The 19,176-nt window shown below is 43.5% G+C and overlaps 2 protein-coding genes across 3 annotated transcripts in view; one reads left to right on the top strand and one right to left on the bottom strand.

Moving 5' to 3' along the window:
- The window catches only part of WDR25 (WD repeat domain 25), a 180,340-nt gene extending 165,763 nt beyond the window's left edge, over positions 1-14,577 (bottom strand). The window contains exons 1-2 of one of the 2 annotated variants that reach the window (XM_059723221.1): positions 14,327-14,577; positions 9,398-10,197 (exon numbers count right to left, since the gene is read on the bottom strand). In XM_059723221.1, coding sequence (XP_059579204.1) covers positions 9,398-10,135 — 738 coding nt within the window. In that variant the 5' untranslated portion in view covers positions 10,136-10,197; positions 14,327-14,577. The remainder of the gene's footprint in view (positions 1-9,397; positions 10,198-14,326) is intronic. The other variant, XM_014596390.3, reaches the window with a different exon arrangement.
- Positions 14,578-14,644: 67 nt separating this feature from the next.
- Positions 14,645-19,176, top strand: part of WARS1 (tryptophanyl-tRNA synthetase 1) — a 44,218-nt gene continuing 39,686 nt past the window's right edge. The window contains exon 1 of the mRNA XM_006260706.4: positions 14,645-14,733. The gene's annotated coding sequence lies outside the window, so the exon portion shown is untranslated. The remainder of the gene's footprint in view (positions 14,734-19,176) is intronic.

The raw sequence follows: 19,176 nt of genomic DNA, 5'->3' as shown, positions 1-19,176 counted from the left end.
CATCCACGACACAAAACATTCAGAACTGACACATGTTGGTTACTTTATCTGATACACCCAGCACTGGATTGGTTTAAAACCTGTAATAATTTTAGAAGTGATCCGTCCAGCAGAAGGTAAAATAATAGCGCTGGGGAAATGTGTATTGCTAGTGTCAGCACTGTATTCATGAGGTAGATGAATAGAGGATGTCACATTACATTGCTTTTAAGTTCAGTGCAGGGAATTCTAGACAGAAATTTACAGAAAAAAAAGAATAAGCTTCTGGAGAGATACAATCTACTCTGCTATCTTTCATCAGAGTATATATGCAAAAAAAAAAAAAAAAAAAAAAAGATTTTGAAAATCAAAATACAACATTACTTCACAAGGCACTCAACGTGATTCAGGCTACAAGAACTTATTTATTATATTTGGATTTTATGAGGAATACCTCTAACCCTGGAATTTCACAGCACTGCACAATCATGACAAACCTCACATCTGGTAGGTAGGATAGCATTATTATACCAAGTTTAAAAATTGGTGAATACAGATCTGTAGGGTTTAGTACCCTGTCCAGGTTCAAATTGCATTTCCAAAGAGAAGTGGACAGAATACATAAGACCCAATTCCAAATCATTGGCTGTAACCAGCTACCACTCCCCACTGTAATAAGGAAAATAAACACATCTAGGTATTTTAACTTCATAACAGGCTTGATTTCTGCAAGTTGTGAAAAATCATCACAAGTTAATGATAGAATGATTAAGTTTATCATACAGTTTCTTAGTTTCACAAACTTTAATGTCTGTTTTCAATGGCTTATGTATTGGAGCAACACAGTTCTCACTCACCCTGAGCTTAGTTCTACAAGCAGGGAAAAATGAAGAAACTAAAAGAGAACGGCATGCTGTACAATAAGCAGAACATAACTGCTGTCATTTTCAACACCATGAACACCCTTTTTTAAACACTTCTCCCAGAAAAAAAAATGTCAGAAATTTGTCACAAACTATTGAAATCTTGCCTAGACTTCAATCGCATTGCATAGTTATAATGCAAGTACAAATATCAGACTAAAAGATTTGCAATTAGAAGTATTATCAGTACACCTGTTAAAATGAGCATCTTCCAAAGGACACCTTTCATCTATCCTGGCATAAAAAAATTAGGAACGACTGCCAAGATTGTTAAAGTGACCAATGATTGGGGTTCTGCACTTTTAAATGCTCAACTTAAAACACCTTAGTGGGCACATCTACACATGCCCCTGACTACATTTGGTATTGTGCAGTCACTTAGTACTTTTTTTTTAGCAACTACTAAATGACTGGACAGCCCCAGCAGTGCATGGTCATTTTTAGATGCTACATCGCCAAAGCAAAGAACTACTGTGACATGGTAGCTCATTGCTATGGCAACATAGCATCAGTATCACAGTTTGTGCCTGCCAACACTACGTAGCCGTGGCATCTTGCATAGACATGCCCAGTAAGACCTAATTAATTATCACAAAGTGTTAAAAATCCACCCAATGAAAGTCAGGCCACTTAAAAGTCTTAAGTCAGAGTCCAAAATGAAGGCATCAAAATTATGAGCCAGTTTTGAATACCACAGACAATATGCTACTATACTTAGAAGATAAAAGCAAAAACAGATTTCATTAGTAGTAAATGTATCACATGATCCTAGAGTTCACTTATAGCAGCAGTTCAACATCATGTATTCATAAGAATGTCAACAATGTTTGCAAAAGGAATTTAAAAAAAAAAAAAAAAGAGTTCACCCCACAGCAGGTTGGACAGACAATGAGACAATCCTGTGTTTGTATTTTTTATAAGAATACTCAAACTTGTATAATTTTTATATTTGTTTAATATAAATTATATAATCCTTTGAAAAGGTTATATGTTATTTATGATGCAAATGCTCTACACTGCCTTATCTTTAAATCTTCTGCCTTGTTCTCTAGCTTTCTGAGCTTGAAGTACTGCAGAAAAAAAAAAAAATGCCTCAAGTGAAGTATGTGCTACCAATTATTAGGATGAGTTTCTCTGCCCAAGGAAGAGGAAAGATGGTTGGACACAATGGGAAATTTAGCCTGCTCCTCAGCTGAAAGCTTTCAGTAAAGCTTTTAAAAGGGGAATGGTTAAAATATAAGAATATTCTTAAAGAATATAAAGTTGGCCACAAGACAGGGTGGGAAGTAATCATAGTTGTATCACTGTTGAGTGAACCCTAAAAGTAGGATGGAATTTTAATATTAAGGTTTCAGGTTGGGGTACTGTGGATACAGATTAGTATATAAAGTTATTTCTAATACACACACTATAACCATTTATCATTATGAAGTTCTAACATCCTTCTAGTTCTCTATGAATGCTTTTTAGAGATTTCATTTTTTGTTGGTACAAAAAGCTCCAGAAAACTGCTTCAAACTTTCATTGTCCACAAAGAAAAAGATGTTTGACTTTGTTTTTTTCATACATAAAATGGAAGCAGGATCCAAATTTTCTTCTCTAAAAAAAGTTCTTCTTTATCTACTCTCCAAGGTGCTGAACACTCCACCTACTGGTAGAAATTATTCTTATTCCAAGGGAACTATTACTATGAAGGAAGTTACAGTTATAAATGATAAGTACTGGGCTTAGCACACACACATACACACACCTCCTTATGTGGAGCAAATACTTTTAATGAAAAAAATTCTAAAGGTATGTTTTTCTTATTAAGTAGTCAAGATATTTATATGCATTATCTAAAACAGCTGCTCTTCCTAGTGCTTTGGTATTCCTTTGTGAAATGACAGTTGGAAATGGTTGAATTTTCGCTGTATTCAAAACCCCAAGGGAGGATTGTGATATGTTCCTGATTTAAGTCAGAATGCATATCACATTCCATGCTACTTCAAACACAGGACAAACTCTTATCACTTTCATATCTATATTGTAGGAATGCATTCCAGTGTGGAATACAATACACAGGCAGTTTATTCATGAGAGAGATTTTACTTCTTCCCATCAAATGCCTGAACTAAAATATTTTTACTTTACCAATAGTATTCTTTTTTTTCCCCCCCAGACCTCTCCTTAAAGTAGCCAGATGCAAAGTTCTCAGTTTGTAATGAAAAAAATACTTCATAATATTTAAGCAGAGAAATGGAAAAATAAATAGAGAGCTGCAGAAATGCTTAGCTAATTCTGGAAAGAATTCAGACACTGATACTTGGCTGCAGATTCTCAAAGAATGCCAAGCTATAATAAGTGAAGTATTTTACATTTGTATAAACCTTTTCATTAAAATAAAATCTTCCAAACTAGGCAGTATCAGGGCCAATTTGACCTTCTCAAGCAGAACTACATCCCACCCCATGAAATCCCAGTGGACTCTGCAAGCATAAGTATCTCTACATGTTGATTAAACTTCAGAACTAGAGTTGTTAGATAACAGCCTGTGAATTTAACCCTGAAAATGTTTACTATTAGAAATATTATCTGCTACCACAAATAGTCTCATTAAGGGGCAAAGGACAAAAACAGCACTGTTAGGATTCAAGCTAGTGATTCCAAGAAGGCTTAAAGCTTCTCACATAAAGCCAAAACTAATAAGCTGTTCACTCTGAAGATCTATTCTTCATGTTACAGACTTATTATTTCTCTTCTAACAAAGCTCTGGAGAAGAAATGTTTGTTCATACACTATTATAAGAACTTCACATACTTCGTGCAAGTTTATAGATCAAAAATAAGGCTGTACAATTAAAAGCTACACTTCTATGAACATAAATCATTGTTTTCAATTATGTTAGTTAAGTTTCTCTCAGGGGAAACCATCCTTTAAGCCATTTTCCTAGTTCCTATTACCTAAATTCCTAAATTATAAAATATTGTTTCCACACAGTGATTAGGGCCCAGGACCCTGAAATAGTTAGTGCAATTAGTCTCAGTTGTCTGCAAAGCTCATCTTTAATCTAACTGTGCCCTCTACTGGCTTGAGGATACAAATATAAAGCTACTTATAAAAGTGTTAAGATGTTATTCACCATACCATCAAAACCCTGCATTTGCTTATGAAATAACCACGACCTACTCCAGTTATTTACATCTTCTGAGTGTCTAATTTATTTTGTTAATGACAGCTACTTTAGTAGCTTCTTACACCTGGAGGGGGTTTTTTAATTTTTTTTCCCTATTAAATATTTAAGAAGCATTCTATAAAGAATTTTTAATTTTCAACATGCTCTCTGGGGCAGGTTTACCTGCAAGCCTCTTCTAGCTTATGAAATTAATTGTATTTGATTAAATAAGAGTATTATTTAAATAAGAGTATTAAAAGAATGAAGCACTGTGGTCCCAATTCAGTACAGTACTCCCACACATGCTACCCTTAAGTATTTTTAAAGTTTAAACAACAATATTATGTATTACATGGTAATTACATTCTTAAAATATTATGCTAATACTTGGATTGAAATTTTCTAGGATGCAAAAGAGAGTATGCGCACAATTCATTGTGAATTTCAGTGGAATTTGGGCATCTTACCTTTACATATTCCTTTGAAAATCCCACCTTAAGGATTTTAACATTGTTCTTGAAAAGGGATAATTCTATTTTGTTTTCCAGGACATTAATACACCTGTCTTCCTGCTCAGAAGACAGGATGGATAATATGATAGCTTCTGTTAATGCTTCATAAACAATTTAACACACCTATAACAATTTTCATTCCAAAGTGTTTTATAAAACTGTATACACACATGTACACACACAAGTAATTTCACTCATCAGTAAACAACAGCTACATGGTGGTAGTATGCAACAACTAAGCATGACAACAGCTTAGGACAGGCTCAGATGGGAAGGAAGTGCAAATAAAGGTTGTGAACACACAACATGCCTCCTATGGAGTAATTCACCTGAACTTTATTTTCTGTAATAAATGTATTCCATAAATAGGGATGGACACATGATGAGTTCAACTATGAATTCAAGCTGCCCACAGTACATGCTATTACAGGGTTTGGCCATTGGATTACTACTGAATAATGGACTACCTTGTGATGAAACACATTAGTGGAAAACACAAGATCAGCAAACCCACTTTTCAAGCCCACTTGGGGCTAACTTAATCCCAAAGGGGAGTGACTTGAACCATCAAAAGGCTCTATGTCATGTTTCCACTCCACTTTTACACCAGTTTAAAGTCAAATTACTCAATAAGCATGTTGAGGCTCCTCACCTTCATTTTTGGAGTTTCTTTCCCTAATTTAGCTTCTCAGAAATGTGCTCATACCACGGTCTGTTCTTCCTGTTTAACATCATGGGCCATCATAGAATCTGATATTGCATCCTCCATTTTATAACATGAATTTAGAAAAACATAAAGGCTCCTATTTCAGTAGAAGCATTTTTTAAAATAATGGTTCTTGATATATTTCATGCAGATGAATGATCTGCTCTCCTTAATAGTTAATTTTGCCCATCAGAAATGCTTTTCTATGTAAACCCAAATCATGAGAACATTATCTGAACTCAGAACTTTGGTAACATTGTATTAAACCTGCCCAAATTTTAAAAATCATGACAATAAGCTTAAATGCCACAACTTCTACTCCTGATTGCCTCACTAAATAAGTAAAATAGCTGCAAGTTTAGCATGAAAAGGTATTTTCAAATGGTAGTTTTACCAAAAGTACATATTTTCTCAGAAATGGGGCTAACCAGTAAAAGCCAGTGGAGCTGTAAAAGGTTAAATAATTAATTGTTTAACTGATATGCACTATAACAACCAGTTAAACTTACCAGTGATCCTTTAGCTTGAGCCAGGCACAGTCTGGCAGGGAAGGGGAAATGGGAAGTCACGCAGTGCCCCAGCAGGAATCAGAAGGCAAGACGGCGGGAGGGAGCAAGAAGGGGAGAAGTGCAAGGGGCAGAAAGCACTAGTACCCATAGCCTAAGATAGGGGTCAGCAACCCATGGCGCACGTGCCAGAGCATGGCACACCAGGCCATGTTGCTTGGCACACCAGGCCATGTTGCTTGGCACACCACAGTAGGCCCAAGTTCTGGGCAGCTGTCACTGGCCACGGAGCCCAGGCTGCTCACAGCAGGTAGCAGGGAGGGCAAGCTCTGGCTGGCTGCAACCAGGAGGATGCAAACAGCTGCACTGGTCTCTGGAGCCCTAGCTGGGCTCCATGGCAGCAGCAGGTGCATGCACACCTCCTGCCCACCGCCTGCTACAGCTGTCCAGAGCCCAGGTTGGCTGTGGCAGGCAGTTGGGAGGTTGCAAACAGCTGCACCAGGCTCCGGAGCATGCACCCCACACTGCCACAGAGCCCAGCTGAGGCTCCAGAGCCCGGTGCAGTTGTTTGGTCCCACAGCATGGCAATCTTTTCATAAGCCACCTGGAAGAAGAATTCCAGGAATTTCAAGGACTGCACCATCAGACCCTTGCTATACTTAAGATATATCAATGACATCTTCATCATTTGGACAGAAAACCTGCAATCTCCGATTTCCATCAGAAATTCAACAATCATCACCCTTCCATCAGACTATTTCTTGACTACTTCAGCACCAACATCTCCATTTTAGATGCAATGATCACTATCCAGAACAGTAAAATACAGACCATAATATACAAGAAACCCATGGACCAACATACACATCTGCACAGAACCAGCAATCACCCTACACACACCAAGAAAGCTGTAATATACAGCCAAGCCCCCCAATACCACTGAATTTTCACTGAGAACACCTGAGTGTCACCTCACAAATCTCAAAAAGGCTTTTATCCAACAAGGACACTCCTCCAGAGAAACAGATCACACTTTTTAAAGAGCCACCCAGATACACCACATGAAGAATTACTGCAGTACAGAAGGAAAACCCCTATGAATCACACGCCACTGATTATTATGACATATCACCTCTCCCTGGAACCTATATGAAAAATCCTTAAACAGTTGCAACCCATACTAGAAGGAGACCCAGTTCTTAAAGATATCTTTCCAGAACCACCCATCTTAGCCTTCAAACAAGCACCAAACCTCGCTAACCTCATCACCAGAAGCAAACTTCCTATGGCCCAAAACACACCAAATCCTGCCAACACATCTCCACCAACCCCCACAACTACACCCTACAGGAGAACCATCAGCATTCCTGGATCTTACAGCTGCTCCTCCAGAAATGTAATACATCTCATCCAAAGCACCAAATGTGCTGATGGAAAATATGAAGGAAAGACCAAACAACAACTGTCACCAGAATGAATGCACACCAGAAATCTATTAAAGACAAGAATACCCAATTACCTGTGGGGGCACACATCTCACAAGAAAACTACACTCTCTATAATCTCTCAGTTCTAATCCTCAAAGGGAATTTACAAAACACCTTTCACAGACAAGCCTATGAACTTCACTTCATCAACCTATTGCATACAAAAAAATCATGGACTAAATACAGACCTTGGATTTAAGACGCATTATAACCTACCTAACATCTGACTCCCCAGGTACCTCTCCACTATTTACCAGCTACATTCATTCCCCTCCATCCCCAACCTCTCTCTCACCTACTTACTCCTCAATTTACATCTTCACAGACTGCCTTTCTTGCATGCATACCAGCCTCTGGCTTCTCTACTATTCATTCCATCCAGAAAGAGCATAGACCAACTGCAGATCCTTCCTCAGCCTGACGAAGGGTATTTGTACCCACAAGCTTGCAAACAAGAATTTTTCCAACCATGTGAATTGATCTAATAAACATTATCAGATTTACCCAAAGAACCTTGCCTGCCTATGTCCTTAGACCAACCCAGCTATAACCTATACCCCTGAAAGATGGAGGAGTACATTAAATCAAAATCTACTATCACTAAGCAAGTCTTAACAAAGATCTAAAATGCTTTAACTATAAAGCAATCTTATAAAATAACTATAAAGTACTTGTAAACAGCAATTTATAATATATACAGTAAGAAAGGCTCATTGTTTAGAAACAAGCAACAGTAGTTTGGGGCTAAACTGATAATTTATATTACCACCTTTTTGGAAATACCTTTGTAACTAATTCAGAAGTTCAAAGCTCAAACATAAAATTAGTCTGAACTAAAATGCTTTCTGTATTTTCATCTACTTTCCTGAATTTGCAAGCCATACCTGAAGTTTCTTATCTTTGCAAAAGCAGAAGTTGTGTACTATTTTATTAAGCATTTACATTTATTTCACATTTAGCAATCCAAAACATGAGGTGCAGTGCCAGAGTGGCAAAGGCATCTCACTGTGCCTCTGAAGACAACAGGTCAAGCCTTGCTCTGGAATCAGGCCAAGGGCCACCCCCACATGACCTAGCTTTGAATCGGTACCAGGTGATTTCAGCTGGTACCCATTTGGGTTAAGGGCAGCTGAACATAATGCTGGCCATATCACTCCCTTCTGCACCACCTGCTACAGAAATGAGCATGCCTTAACCATACTAGCCAAGTAGGTAAGCTTTCACCTTATCCATTAATACAAAATTAATCTAAGAATATTAAGTAAAATTATTTTATATTTGTCACAGTGAGTGTAAACAATTATTAAAAAGCAAGTAATTGTTTTATATTGTAGCTATGTGTTCAACTAAATGAGGGAATTTAAACAACAAGTTGTATCCTTTGTAGAAAATAGTACAAATTAACTTGTAAAAATGTTTACTATAATCACCCATACATAATTGTTTCATGAATTATATGCCACTGCCCCAGGATGAACTTTTAGTTAAAGCTTCTTTCTTGATTTAATTTTTATATACATCTTGTCTGCTTCCTGTTCTAATATTTCCTCTCCATTCCATGTAGTCATAGTATTTGTAGATCATGATATCTCCTATTTGCCTGTCTGTTGGCTGAGCCAAGGTCTGTACATGTATGCTAAATGTCAGGGCTGGAACCCAGGCACCGAACCTGTGTGTCTAATATTGAAGCACTGAACTATAAATTCAGTTAAAATTAATAGGAGGTTCTACAAGCACTAGTGGCATATTGCAGTCATCTATAGTACAAATAGTTATCTACAGTACAACTATTTGAAGTAATTTATGCTTAATACATAAATGGACAGTGGCTTTTAAAAAGACTCCCACTGGCTTTTACTATGCATGAGTCAAAGGAGGATCCCACAACCCTTACTCCTGCAAGCAGTACAATGGAACTATGTTCCTAAGAAGGGTAACAAAATTGTGTTCTATAATAGGCCCTAGTCAGGCAAAAGTTCTCCTCAAGGTCTTACTTAGTACTGGCGTTGCAAGCAGGCAGGAAAGAGAACTTCAGAAAATAAACACTAGTCCCATCTGCTTAAAATATATTCAGCCAAGTCTTGTGAGCAATCCATAACATAAAACTGTTGTGTCATATAAGTACATTACCTTGACTGTACTATCCATGGAAGCTGAGAGAAGCATATGACTCCATTCTTGCACAGGACACCACTGGACTTTATTAATGGGACCTCTGTGTTTGGCTATCTGAAACACCAAGTTCTTTGGGATTTCAGTGGATTTATACTTAGATCCTAAATATGGCTTAATAAATTCAGAAATTTTTGTGGAACTTTTCTCTCCTGATCTATCTGGTTTAATTTCATCACTTGTCTTCTCTCCCTGTCCTTCAGATTCTTTTCTTTCAGACACACTAGCAGATTTTTCTTGACGTAGTCTTTTAGGGATATACGGTCGGATTCCCGAGATGGCGGCAACATCATCTTTATGTACTCTCTTCTGAGAGGAGGTGCTATTTCCAGAAAGAAGTTCTGATTTTATCAAGGAGCCTGATGCTTGGTCACAGCTTTTATAGGACATGAATACTGTAGTATGGCCAGGATATACTTTGCTAGGATAAGCAGTTGTCAGCTCCCTCTTATTAGTCTGTACATAATATGCAGAGCAATCTTTACGAACCATGCTTGCTGTGGAACTGCCAATGTTCTCAGCAGGCTGCGTTTTGCAGGTGAATTTTTTGTCTAAACCACCAGGTGCAAAACACTGAAGATGATTCACAGCAGAACTTGCAGGATTTGTCTTTCTACTAGACATATGGGGATCTTCAGCCTTTCCAGTCTCTGTCTCAGAGTCTGAATCATCATAAGCAACCAAGGATGAAATCATTGTGGTTAGATACAGCAAAATCCAGTAATCTCTGTGCTAAAATCCTCCACAATGATGATTATCTGCAATTAAAGAAAATGAGAACTTAGAAAATAGTACATTTTGAATGTTTAATGTTCTGGTCATTTAAAGACTGCATCATTTCTATAATTATAAATAGCCATGCATTTTTATTCATAGTTATCCATATAATTTATTTTTTATTTCAACACATGTATACTTTTCTTCACATAGCATCTTTCACTCGGGGGTGTTTCAGCAGTTTACATACATGAACTATAATCTGAATAGGTAAGCAGGTTGTATTCCAGATAGTAATGCAAAGAATTACAATAAGGAAAGCACAAGCTTTTTCATCTGGTCATTTCAATATATTTTTAGGCTAAACTGTAATAAGGCTTACCCTGACAAAATAATACTAATTGTAAAATGGCTTGAGGAAATGTACTTTTTTTCAGTGAAACGCAAATTCTACAAATGGAGCTAGTACAATATGGAGTCCATTAATAATGTTGGTACTGTAAAGGACTCTGAGCAGGGTCCAAGGGAAAAAAAGGACCCACAGAATTACTAAATGGATCAAGGAATGCACTATAAGAACAATCTGTACATCTAACGTTGCCAATGTAGTAACTTCAGCATAACTTCCTATATCAGTAGCCGAGTTGAGAGGCATGCCAAAATTACTGTGCTTATTGACTTCCCTAGAAAATATTCATATGCCGTTGTTTACTATGAACCAAAATATGGTGGTGACTACCTTTAGCCTTTTAAATATTAAACATCAGAAGTAAAGTCCGCTCCTGAGCATCATATTTTCCTCAATGGGTCAAGAGATTCGTGACGCTACTTTGTGTAGTATCAATTTAAAAAAGTAACCTGTAATCTTATGCTACTATAATCTGAAATAAGGCTTCGTTTGTAGGAATAAATGACAAATTATAATCTGTAATCATTCATATGTAGGGTATGTACAGTACATGCATTTAATTTGATCCATGGTTCTTCCAGGTGCAGGCCATGATTGTATCAACACTTACACGCGTGTTTAAAACTTTACTATTAAGAGTAACCCCATTGAAATGAAACTGAAATGGGCATTCATGGTATTAAAGTTCTTGCACAAATGTTACCATGTAAACACTTATTCATCCCATTGAATTCCAAGATATTACTCAATGGTATAAGTGCTTGTCAGACTTGGTTTAAGTTTAAATACTAATGTCTAATATTCATGTTTTATTCCACACTACAGAAGAAACTACCTTACCAGCTACAGCATCCACAGAAAGCTAAAGCTCATACTGAATCAAATGAGATTCTACAAAGGACTGAGCTTCATCCCTACATACCCCTTACAGGACAGTGACCTAAATGTTTAACTGCTAAGTATAAAAACATCAAGATCTCCCCCTACAGGACAACCCAGGTCTTTATTTGAAGTGTATGATACTATGAAACAGTAAGTCTCTATTTTATAACCAACAAGCAAAACAGATAAAGATCCAGGTCTTCTCTCTGCTGCACAGTAGAACCTCATTTATTTAAATGCCAGCACAAAGAGGATGGGAAAATGGAAAAATGTACAGTGGCAGTACAACAATCAAATGTTATTTGAAATTAGCTGGATGAGAGAAATTCATCAGAGATTGTTCTAGCATCTCTTATAAAATCAAATGATTAGTGTTAGTGACTGAACTTCTTTAAGACAAAAAGTCACTGAGTGGCCAATGCAAGACTTTTCTAATGCAAACACCTTGGCCCTAAAAAGCTGCATGAAGATTCTGCTTATGCTCCATTTTATAAAGAATAACTGTAGCTACAACTAACAAATGTTTATTAGAGTTAACTGCATTAATATGCATGCCAGAAAGTGCATAATTCACTTAAAAGTACAACATACAACCCATGCTAATTCCCTATTGCTTACATCATACAAACAGTTGTTAACTGCATAACAGTTAAGTGCATAAATTGTTTAAGTGCATGCTGTCTCTTAGCCTCATTCTCTACAACTTAATTGTATACCAGTTAACTGCATACTGACTGTAACTGAAACTATCTATTCTGGAACTAAATGTACTCTGCCTGGAACTGTGAAAGGGAAACAGCTGTCAAAGGGCTGCTATTAGAAGCCTTGAAAATGACAGGAGCTAGTCAGCTTCCCAGCTGCTATCTTCCCTCATTTTCAAGGCTTCTAATAGCAGCCCAAAACAGACTATTAGAAACCTTGGAAATGATGGAGCTCATCAGTTCTGGGGCTGCTAATACCACAGCACTGACAGCACTGTGCATTTAATAAGCATTCTTTATAGCACTGTCAGAACTGTGCAGCATTAGTAGCTCTGAAGCTGACTATTAGATCCTTGACAATGAAAGAAAACAGTCAGTGTCAGGGCTACTAATTCCATAGCACTGAGAGCTGAATTAATGAGCACTATTTACATTACGTGCAGGTAAGTGCATAGTCTTTTTACAGTCCTGATGATATGCACTTAAACAGAGTCCACTACATTTGCATGACATTAGCACCCAAAAGCCCAGGCCATGACAGGTACTCCATGGGCGCCACCAGCAACTGGTAAGGAGGAACACCGGGGGGGCACGTGCCCTCCCTGAGATTGGCCCCGATTTGGCACTGCTCAGGACGGGACAGTTTTCTGCCACTCAGGCCAGCGTGTTGGGGGGGGCACTAAGCCACAGCACAGAAGTACAGGAGCGGATATGGCGCTTTTGGCCCAGACCTGTCCCTACACCCACCCACAAATTGTGTCCCCACCCCAGACTCAGGAGGCACCAGTCACCCCTGATGGGTGCTAAAAACTGAACAAGTATAATAAGAAACTGACAACTGTAAACAGAAGAGACAGATGAAAGCAGGAAAAATACAGATGCAGGAAAATGAGACGCTTTTCTTAGGAGTCAGAAATTAAGTCTTCTAAATAGTACATTTCTGTTTTATAAGGAACAGGAATTTCCACATTAATTTAGAGACCAAACATCCTGTTCTTGGATGAGACCAGTTATAACAGGTCAGAACACAAGACAAACAGATGGACCCATCAAAAACAGTAACAAACAACTAAAAACAGTGTTTTGCTTACATATATAACACAATTGTGCCTTCTAAATAACACAACACAAACAGGCCTGCCAAGGACAAATATTTTCACAGGCCTCAACCTGTGATCCAACACATACAAACATCAGGTAAAAAAAAAATACTGGCCCTGAAGACTGAAAGGATGCTGTCGACTTCAACGTGCTCAAACCCAGGCTCCCATTCCACACCCGCCAAGATCTGCCTGCCCATATTTGCCTACAGTCAACTGAGCTTTAGGGGACGTTACATACGATGCTTAGACTCTGCAGACCCAGCAATGTTGCAGTGTGCTGAGGCCTAATGCGGCCTTCAGGCCTGCACGGCTCTGACTTGCCACTAGAGGGCCTGCGGCCAGCAGCAAGAACACCTGGGCTCTATCCCCACCCTGGGGCACACGGTGGGTTGGAAGTGGTGCATCCTGGGATGCTGGAGGTCTGCAAATGGCTTGCTTTATCTCCACAGAGCATCCTAGGTGCATCCATACATTCATTAATGTGCTTTGGGTAACGCTCATTAAATCCAGTCCCCCCACTGTGAGAGACTAGAAAAATGTGCATTGGCCTATTTTAATGGGCATTAGCTAAAAAGCACGGGTTTTTTGTGACACTTTATTGCACATTCAAATAAGCTAATGTGCATTAAAGCTCATGTGTAGATGCACCCAGAGCTGACCCAGACAGGGCGACCCTGACCCTGCGGGAGCCGGGGACCCGAGGCCCTGAGCAGCCTCCCCCGGCTGGAAGGGGCAGGCGTGCGGCTTTTAGGCGCCGATTATTTATTTAGCAAATGCAAATCCTTGGAGCAGCAGCCGCCTCGTCGACTGAGCTGAAAGTTATTAATCCACCTCTTGGTTTGTGAAGGGGATGCTCCTCAGTAATGTGTGTGTACCTCTCCGCACCAAGCCCCAGCGAGCGCGGCCCAAGTAAAACCCCGGCGCAGGGCGGACCCCGCGGCCTCAGCTGCTCCATTTTGCAACCGGGCACCAGGGCTGCGGCCCGAAACCCCCTCCCCAAAAAAGAGGCGGCACAAACAAGGCCAAGACACAGGGGATGGGGATGGCTCTTCCCCCTTCGCTCTCAGCCGCTAACCCGGGTGCCGGGACGGGGCAGCCGCAGCGTCTCTCGGGGTGCCGGGCCCGGCGCGGGGCTGCAGGTGCCGGGCGGCGCCTCCCTCCTCCCCTCTCGCGGGGCGGGACTCACAGCCGGGGTCCGTCTGCAAATGGCGCCGGGCGGAAACGCGGCCCCGCTACCTGGGGACCGCGCGGCTGTGGGAGCGGGCGGGTCCTCGCCGCCCCCCGCGAGGCCGCGGCAGGCTCAGGAGGCTGAGGCGGGGACGGGGACGGGGGCGGAGGAGCGGCCCGCCCGCGGGAGGCGGGAGGCTGGGGGAGGAGGGGACACGAGGGTTCCGGCCGCGCTGTGTTTCCGGCCGGGAGGCGTTGAGCGCTGCACCGGGCGGGGCTGATGCAACGGGTGCTTGAGGAGCCGGCGGCGCTGGGGTGAGCGGGGCCGGGGCCGGGGCCGGGGCCGGGGCCGGGGCCGGGGTTGGGGGCGCGGGCAGGGCAGGGCAGGGCAGGGCAGGGCAGGGCAGGGCCCGGGGTGGTCACAGACCCCGCGTTTGTGGTCCTGCACACGGGTGCTGGCGGCCCGGCGGGCGGTGGCTTCTGCTGCATCGCCCCGGCTCTCCACCCCCGGGTGACTCCCAGGCAGGATTTCTGTGGGGCTGGGCAGGCGGGGGGCGCCCGCTTTCCCTGCGTCCGCAGACGGGCCGGGAGAGGAGCTGGGATCCCCGCTTGCAGAGACGGGCTCCTCTGTAGGCGGCGGCTCAGCTGAGGGACCCCGCAGGGGGCCGCGCCACCCCGGATCGGGCCCTGCCCAGTGCCGCATGGCGGGCCGCGCGCGTTTTGCCGGGCGGGGCGGGTCAGCTGTGGCAGCCACGTCCACCAGGGTGGATCTGGATCTGCTTTGTTCGGTGACATCTGTTCGTGCCCTTGGATAACACTAAACTTTGCCCTGCCTCTGGAAAATCTTCCAGTTCCCTTCTGCTCTGCGCAAAGAGCTCTCAGACTCTAGGCCAGAAACAGGCCGAATATTTCTCGTTTAACATGGTTTTTTTTCAGAGAGGTGGGAACTGGGCCTCGGGTTTCAAGGCAGGAGCATTAAAGCTCTTACTGTGCTAGCAAATTGCTTATTTCTATGTTTCATTGTGGGTTTTTGGCTGCTGTGCATCTTCTGGGACGTGTCGATGGTGACAGCTTGCATATGGCGGGAGTCAAGCAGGGGTGACTTGATAAAGATCTTCGTGGCTGATACGAATAGCCCATTGTTAACCAGCCGTATCAGCCAATGCTGATCCGATAACTGATTTACTTTAAAATGCAAGACATTGCATCCGGGTGGAGCTGTCTTGCATAATTTTGTTTCTGGGAGGAGGTGCAGGGCTGACTGGGAAACAGCTGCAGCAGGAACACTTCTGCTCTGCCCTTTCCAGTTTGTCATCCATGCAAGACATTTTAAAGTCCTGACATAAATAAGGCTTTTTTTTGGTGGTTTGTTTTGGGTGTACTTCAGCAGCCTCCTGCATCCCATGTGTCCGTGTCCCAGCACTTAAAAATTATGTTGAGGGCACTTGAACTAAAACTTGTCAAATGACCTCTAGTTCAAGCACCACCACCACCATTTTTAAGGGGACACTTTTTAAGCAGGGCAAGGGTGGTTGTGGGCTGCCTAAAAGTGTCACCTAAAAAGACCTGGCCTGTCCAGCCCTCTTCTGCTCTCAGCACAATCCTTTAATCATCCCCTCTGTGCCATAGGCCATTAGAGCAGCCTTATGAGCATTTATTTAGTACCTTGTATTGGCAGTACTAAATTTAATGTGCATTAGGAAAAGAGCATTACTGCACATGTAGACACATCCACTGAGTAGTTCTCTACTGGGGTACCAGGAGACTATTTCAGTGATGCACTTCCACTGCATCCGGGTGGAGCTGTCTTGCATAATTTTGTTTCTGGGAGGATGTAAAGGGCTGACTGGGAAACAGCTGCAGCAGGAACACTTCTGCTCTGCCCTTCCCAGTCTGTCATCCATGTCCCCTCCTGGAAACAAAGGCACCAGGAACAGCTGTGCTTGGTCACAGCTGGGCGACTAAGCAAGGCATGAGCTCAGGACATTGACCATGTGGATCGCACTGGGATGTAGGTAGGGGTGGTAGTAGTGTAACTGGGGTGGGGGAGGGGGAAGGCAGGGGGCAAGGGTGCCAGCTCTGGGTGCCAGTTTTGGGGGGGCACCTGTATGGCTTCCTTCCCCCAGGAGTTTTTCCTGCAGCAGGGACAACCCAGAAGGTGCAGCTCTGTGCTCAGCAGTATTTGGGGAGAGGAGGGGGTAGACTGGAATGAGTCCTGCTCCCACCCTCAGGCTTTCTCATAAGAGGCACAGCCCTGCCCTCAGAGTTAGGGGTGAACCCCAGAGCAGCCCCAGAGACTTTTGCTGCTGCCTGTTCCTGAGGGCAACAGCTTGAGAGTGCTGCTACATTAGCTGCTTCTGCTATGTAGTAACAGCTCCCGTGTCGATCTCTTCACAACCAAATTAATACTTTTACAGTCAGGGACAGGTCTACCTGCAAATCACTAGTGCCTGTGAGTGAGGCAGGGACTCGCCCCACTGCAAGCCTGCAGAACCTGTGAGCCTGCACTGTGGTAGGTAAGACCGCCAGCCCCCTTCTGCCCTTCGCTCAATCTTCTCACCATCCCCTCCATGCCCTGGGCACAGAAATAACTAGTTATTTGGCTGGAATAATAATGCTCAACTGAGGTGCCACCATGATCAGAAAAGTTATGGAAGGGTGTCTTGAGCCTAAAAATGTTAAGAACCCCAGAATTTTACTGGTTCAGAGAAGCATAATATTATCTGGCTTTTGCTCGACTTCAGACTAACATGACTAATCACCTTTCTTATGCATTATGTTGACAAGTGGACTTCAGTATCTGGAAAAAATAGAATCTCTCATTCAGACTTGTAAGCGTAAACAGTTTATATAACATCAAGAAGTTGGCTTGCATTCATTCCTGTAAATCAGGGGCGGGCAATTATTTTGGGCGGAGGGCCACTTACCCAGTTTTGGCAAGCTGGCGAGGGCTGCATGGGTAGCCCTGCCCCTTGACAGGTGCCCTGCCCCTTGGTCACTATCTTGGGACCAGTGTCCCAAGGCCAGCACTGATGGGGCCCAGAGCAGGGTGCACACTGGCAGGGGTCTGTGGAGCCGGGCTGGGCTGCACCAGCAGGGAGAGGGAGGAGCTGGCCTGGCTCCATAGAGCCCCTGCCAGCCAGGACCCTGTACTCCTGCCGCCCTGCTCTGGGCCCTGCTGGCACTGGCCCTGGGACACCGATGCGGGCCCCATGCTCCCACTGGCTCCCCACCCACTCACTCCCAGTGCCCCCAGCCCCAATCCCCTGCTCACTGGCAAGGAAGGAGCTGGTAGAGAGCATGGGGAAAAGTGGCCCCTCTCCCGCCCCGTGGTTCACTCTCCCTGCTGCACCTGCTCGCAGCCCACACAGGGCTGTCCTGAGCAGGCACAGGCAGCCCCACCCAGGCTGTGAGCGGCTGCAGCACGGGGCACCGGCTACGGGGCGGGCGAGGGACCTCTTTTCCTCCCTCTCACTCAGCACCAGATTGTAACCTGCCCCCGCTGCCAGCCTGGCCCCCCCACTTGCCGCGCCAGGCAGTGCTTGCTGCTTTTGCCCACCCAGAGCTCGCACACTGGGCAGCACAGAGGCAGCAGTGGAAACACTGCCTGGCGTGGCAGGTAGAGGGGCCATAGCTGCTGCCGCTGCGCACAACCCCAACAGGTGAGCCTGGAGCCAGCATGGGGCCCAGGCTGGCAGCGGGGGTGGATTACAAGCTGGTGCTAAGCGCAGGGGGAGGGAAAAGCAGCTCCTTGCCTGCACCATGGCCAATGCCCTGCACTACAGCCACTCACAGCCTGGGTGGGGCTGCCTGTGCCTGTTCAGGACAGCCCCGCGCAGGCTGCAAGCAACTGCAGTAGAGTGCGCTGGCCATGGGCTTCCCCTGGGTCCTACTACCCCTGGCTTCTATCATTTTTGGCGGGAACCAAGGGCAGAGAAATATTAATTTTCTAAATTTTTTAGGGGCCCTACAGGCCAAATAGAATGGCCTCACCTCACCAGATGCAACCCGTGGGCTGTATTTTGCCCACCCCTGCTGTAAATTGACTTCCAGACCTTTGAATTAATTGTTTGCAAATCCAACTTCATGCAGCATCTTTGTGTAAAGGAATGCCTCTTAAAATGAAGTGAACCTCTCCTCCTTGACTCCTGATCCCCACAAATTTATTGTAGAATTACAGAGAAGTCAGGCTGGAAAGGACCTCCAGAGGTCAAATAGTCCAGCCCATTGTGTGACACAGGATCATCCCTATCTAGACCATCCTATACAAACCATAAGCTAAACTCTACATAAGACTTTCACCAGCCATGTTACAACATAGTCCTAATATCCTGACCTGCCACAGATAAAGCAGGGGAACCATGGCAGGCAACATCCAGCTTCTGTAAAATGTTAGTATACACTCAAGAGGTCCCAGATAGAGGGCCATGCCCCCCACTATAGAGAGACAAAAACCCTCATAGGCCATACCAGTCTGACCACTAGGTAAAATGACTTCCTGACCCCAAATATGGCAATCGGGCAGACTGAGTGGAGGGGCATGTCCCTCTAGCCAGGAATCTCCAGCTTTAGTCCCAGTACGAGCATTGGCACGCCCCAATCAAAGTCCCCAGCCTTGGCTGTAACCAATATTCATTGCCTCTGGGAAGACTTAAAAACACTGCCACATATAGCATAAAAGGGAGGGTGGGGGCAGCCAGCAAAGGCCAGAAGCATGGGAAATACCCATAGTAGAACATTGACATACCTACACCTAGA

This window comes from Alligator mississippiensis, chromosome 2 (assembly GCF_030867095.1).
Source record: "Alligator mississippiensis isolate rAllMis1 chromosome 2, rAllMis1, whole genome shotgun sequence".
Classification (NCBI taxonomy): domain Eukaryota; kingdom Metazoa; phylum Chordata; order Crocodylia; family Alligatoridae; genus Alligator; species Alligator mississippiensis.
The sequence above is the reverse complement of the archived record's forward strand: the minus strand, read 5'-3'. Positions and strand labels throughout refer to the sequence as shown.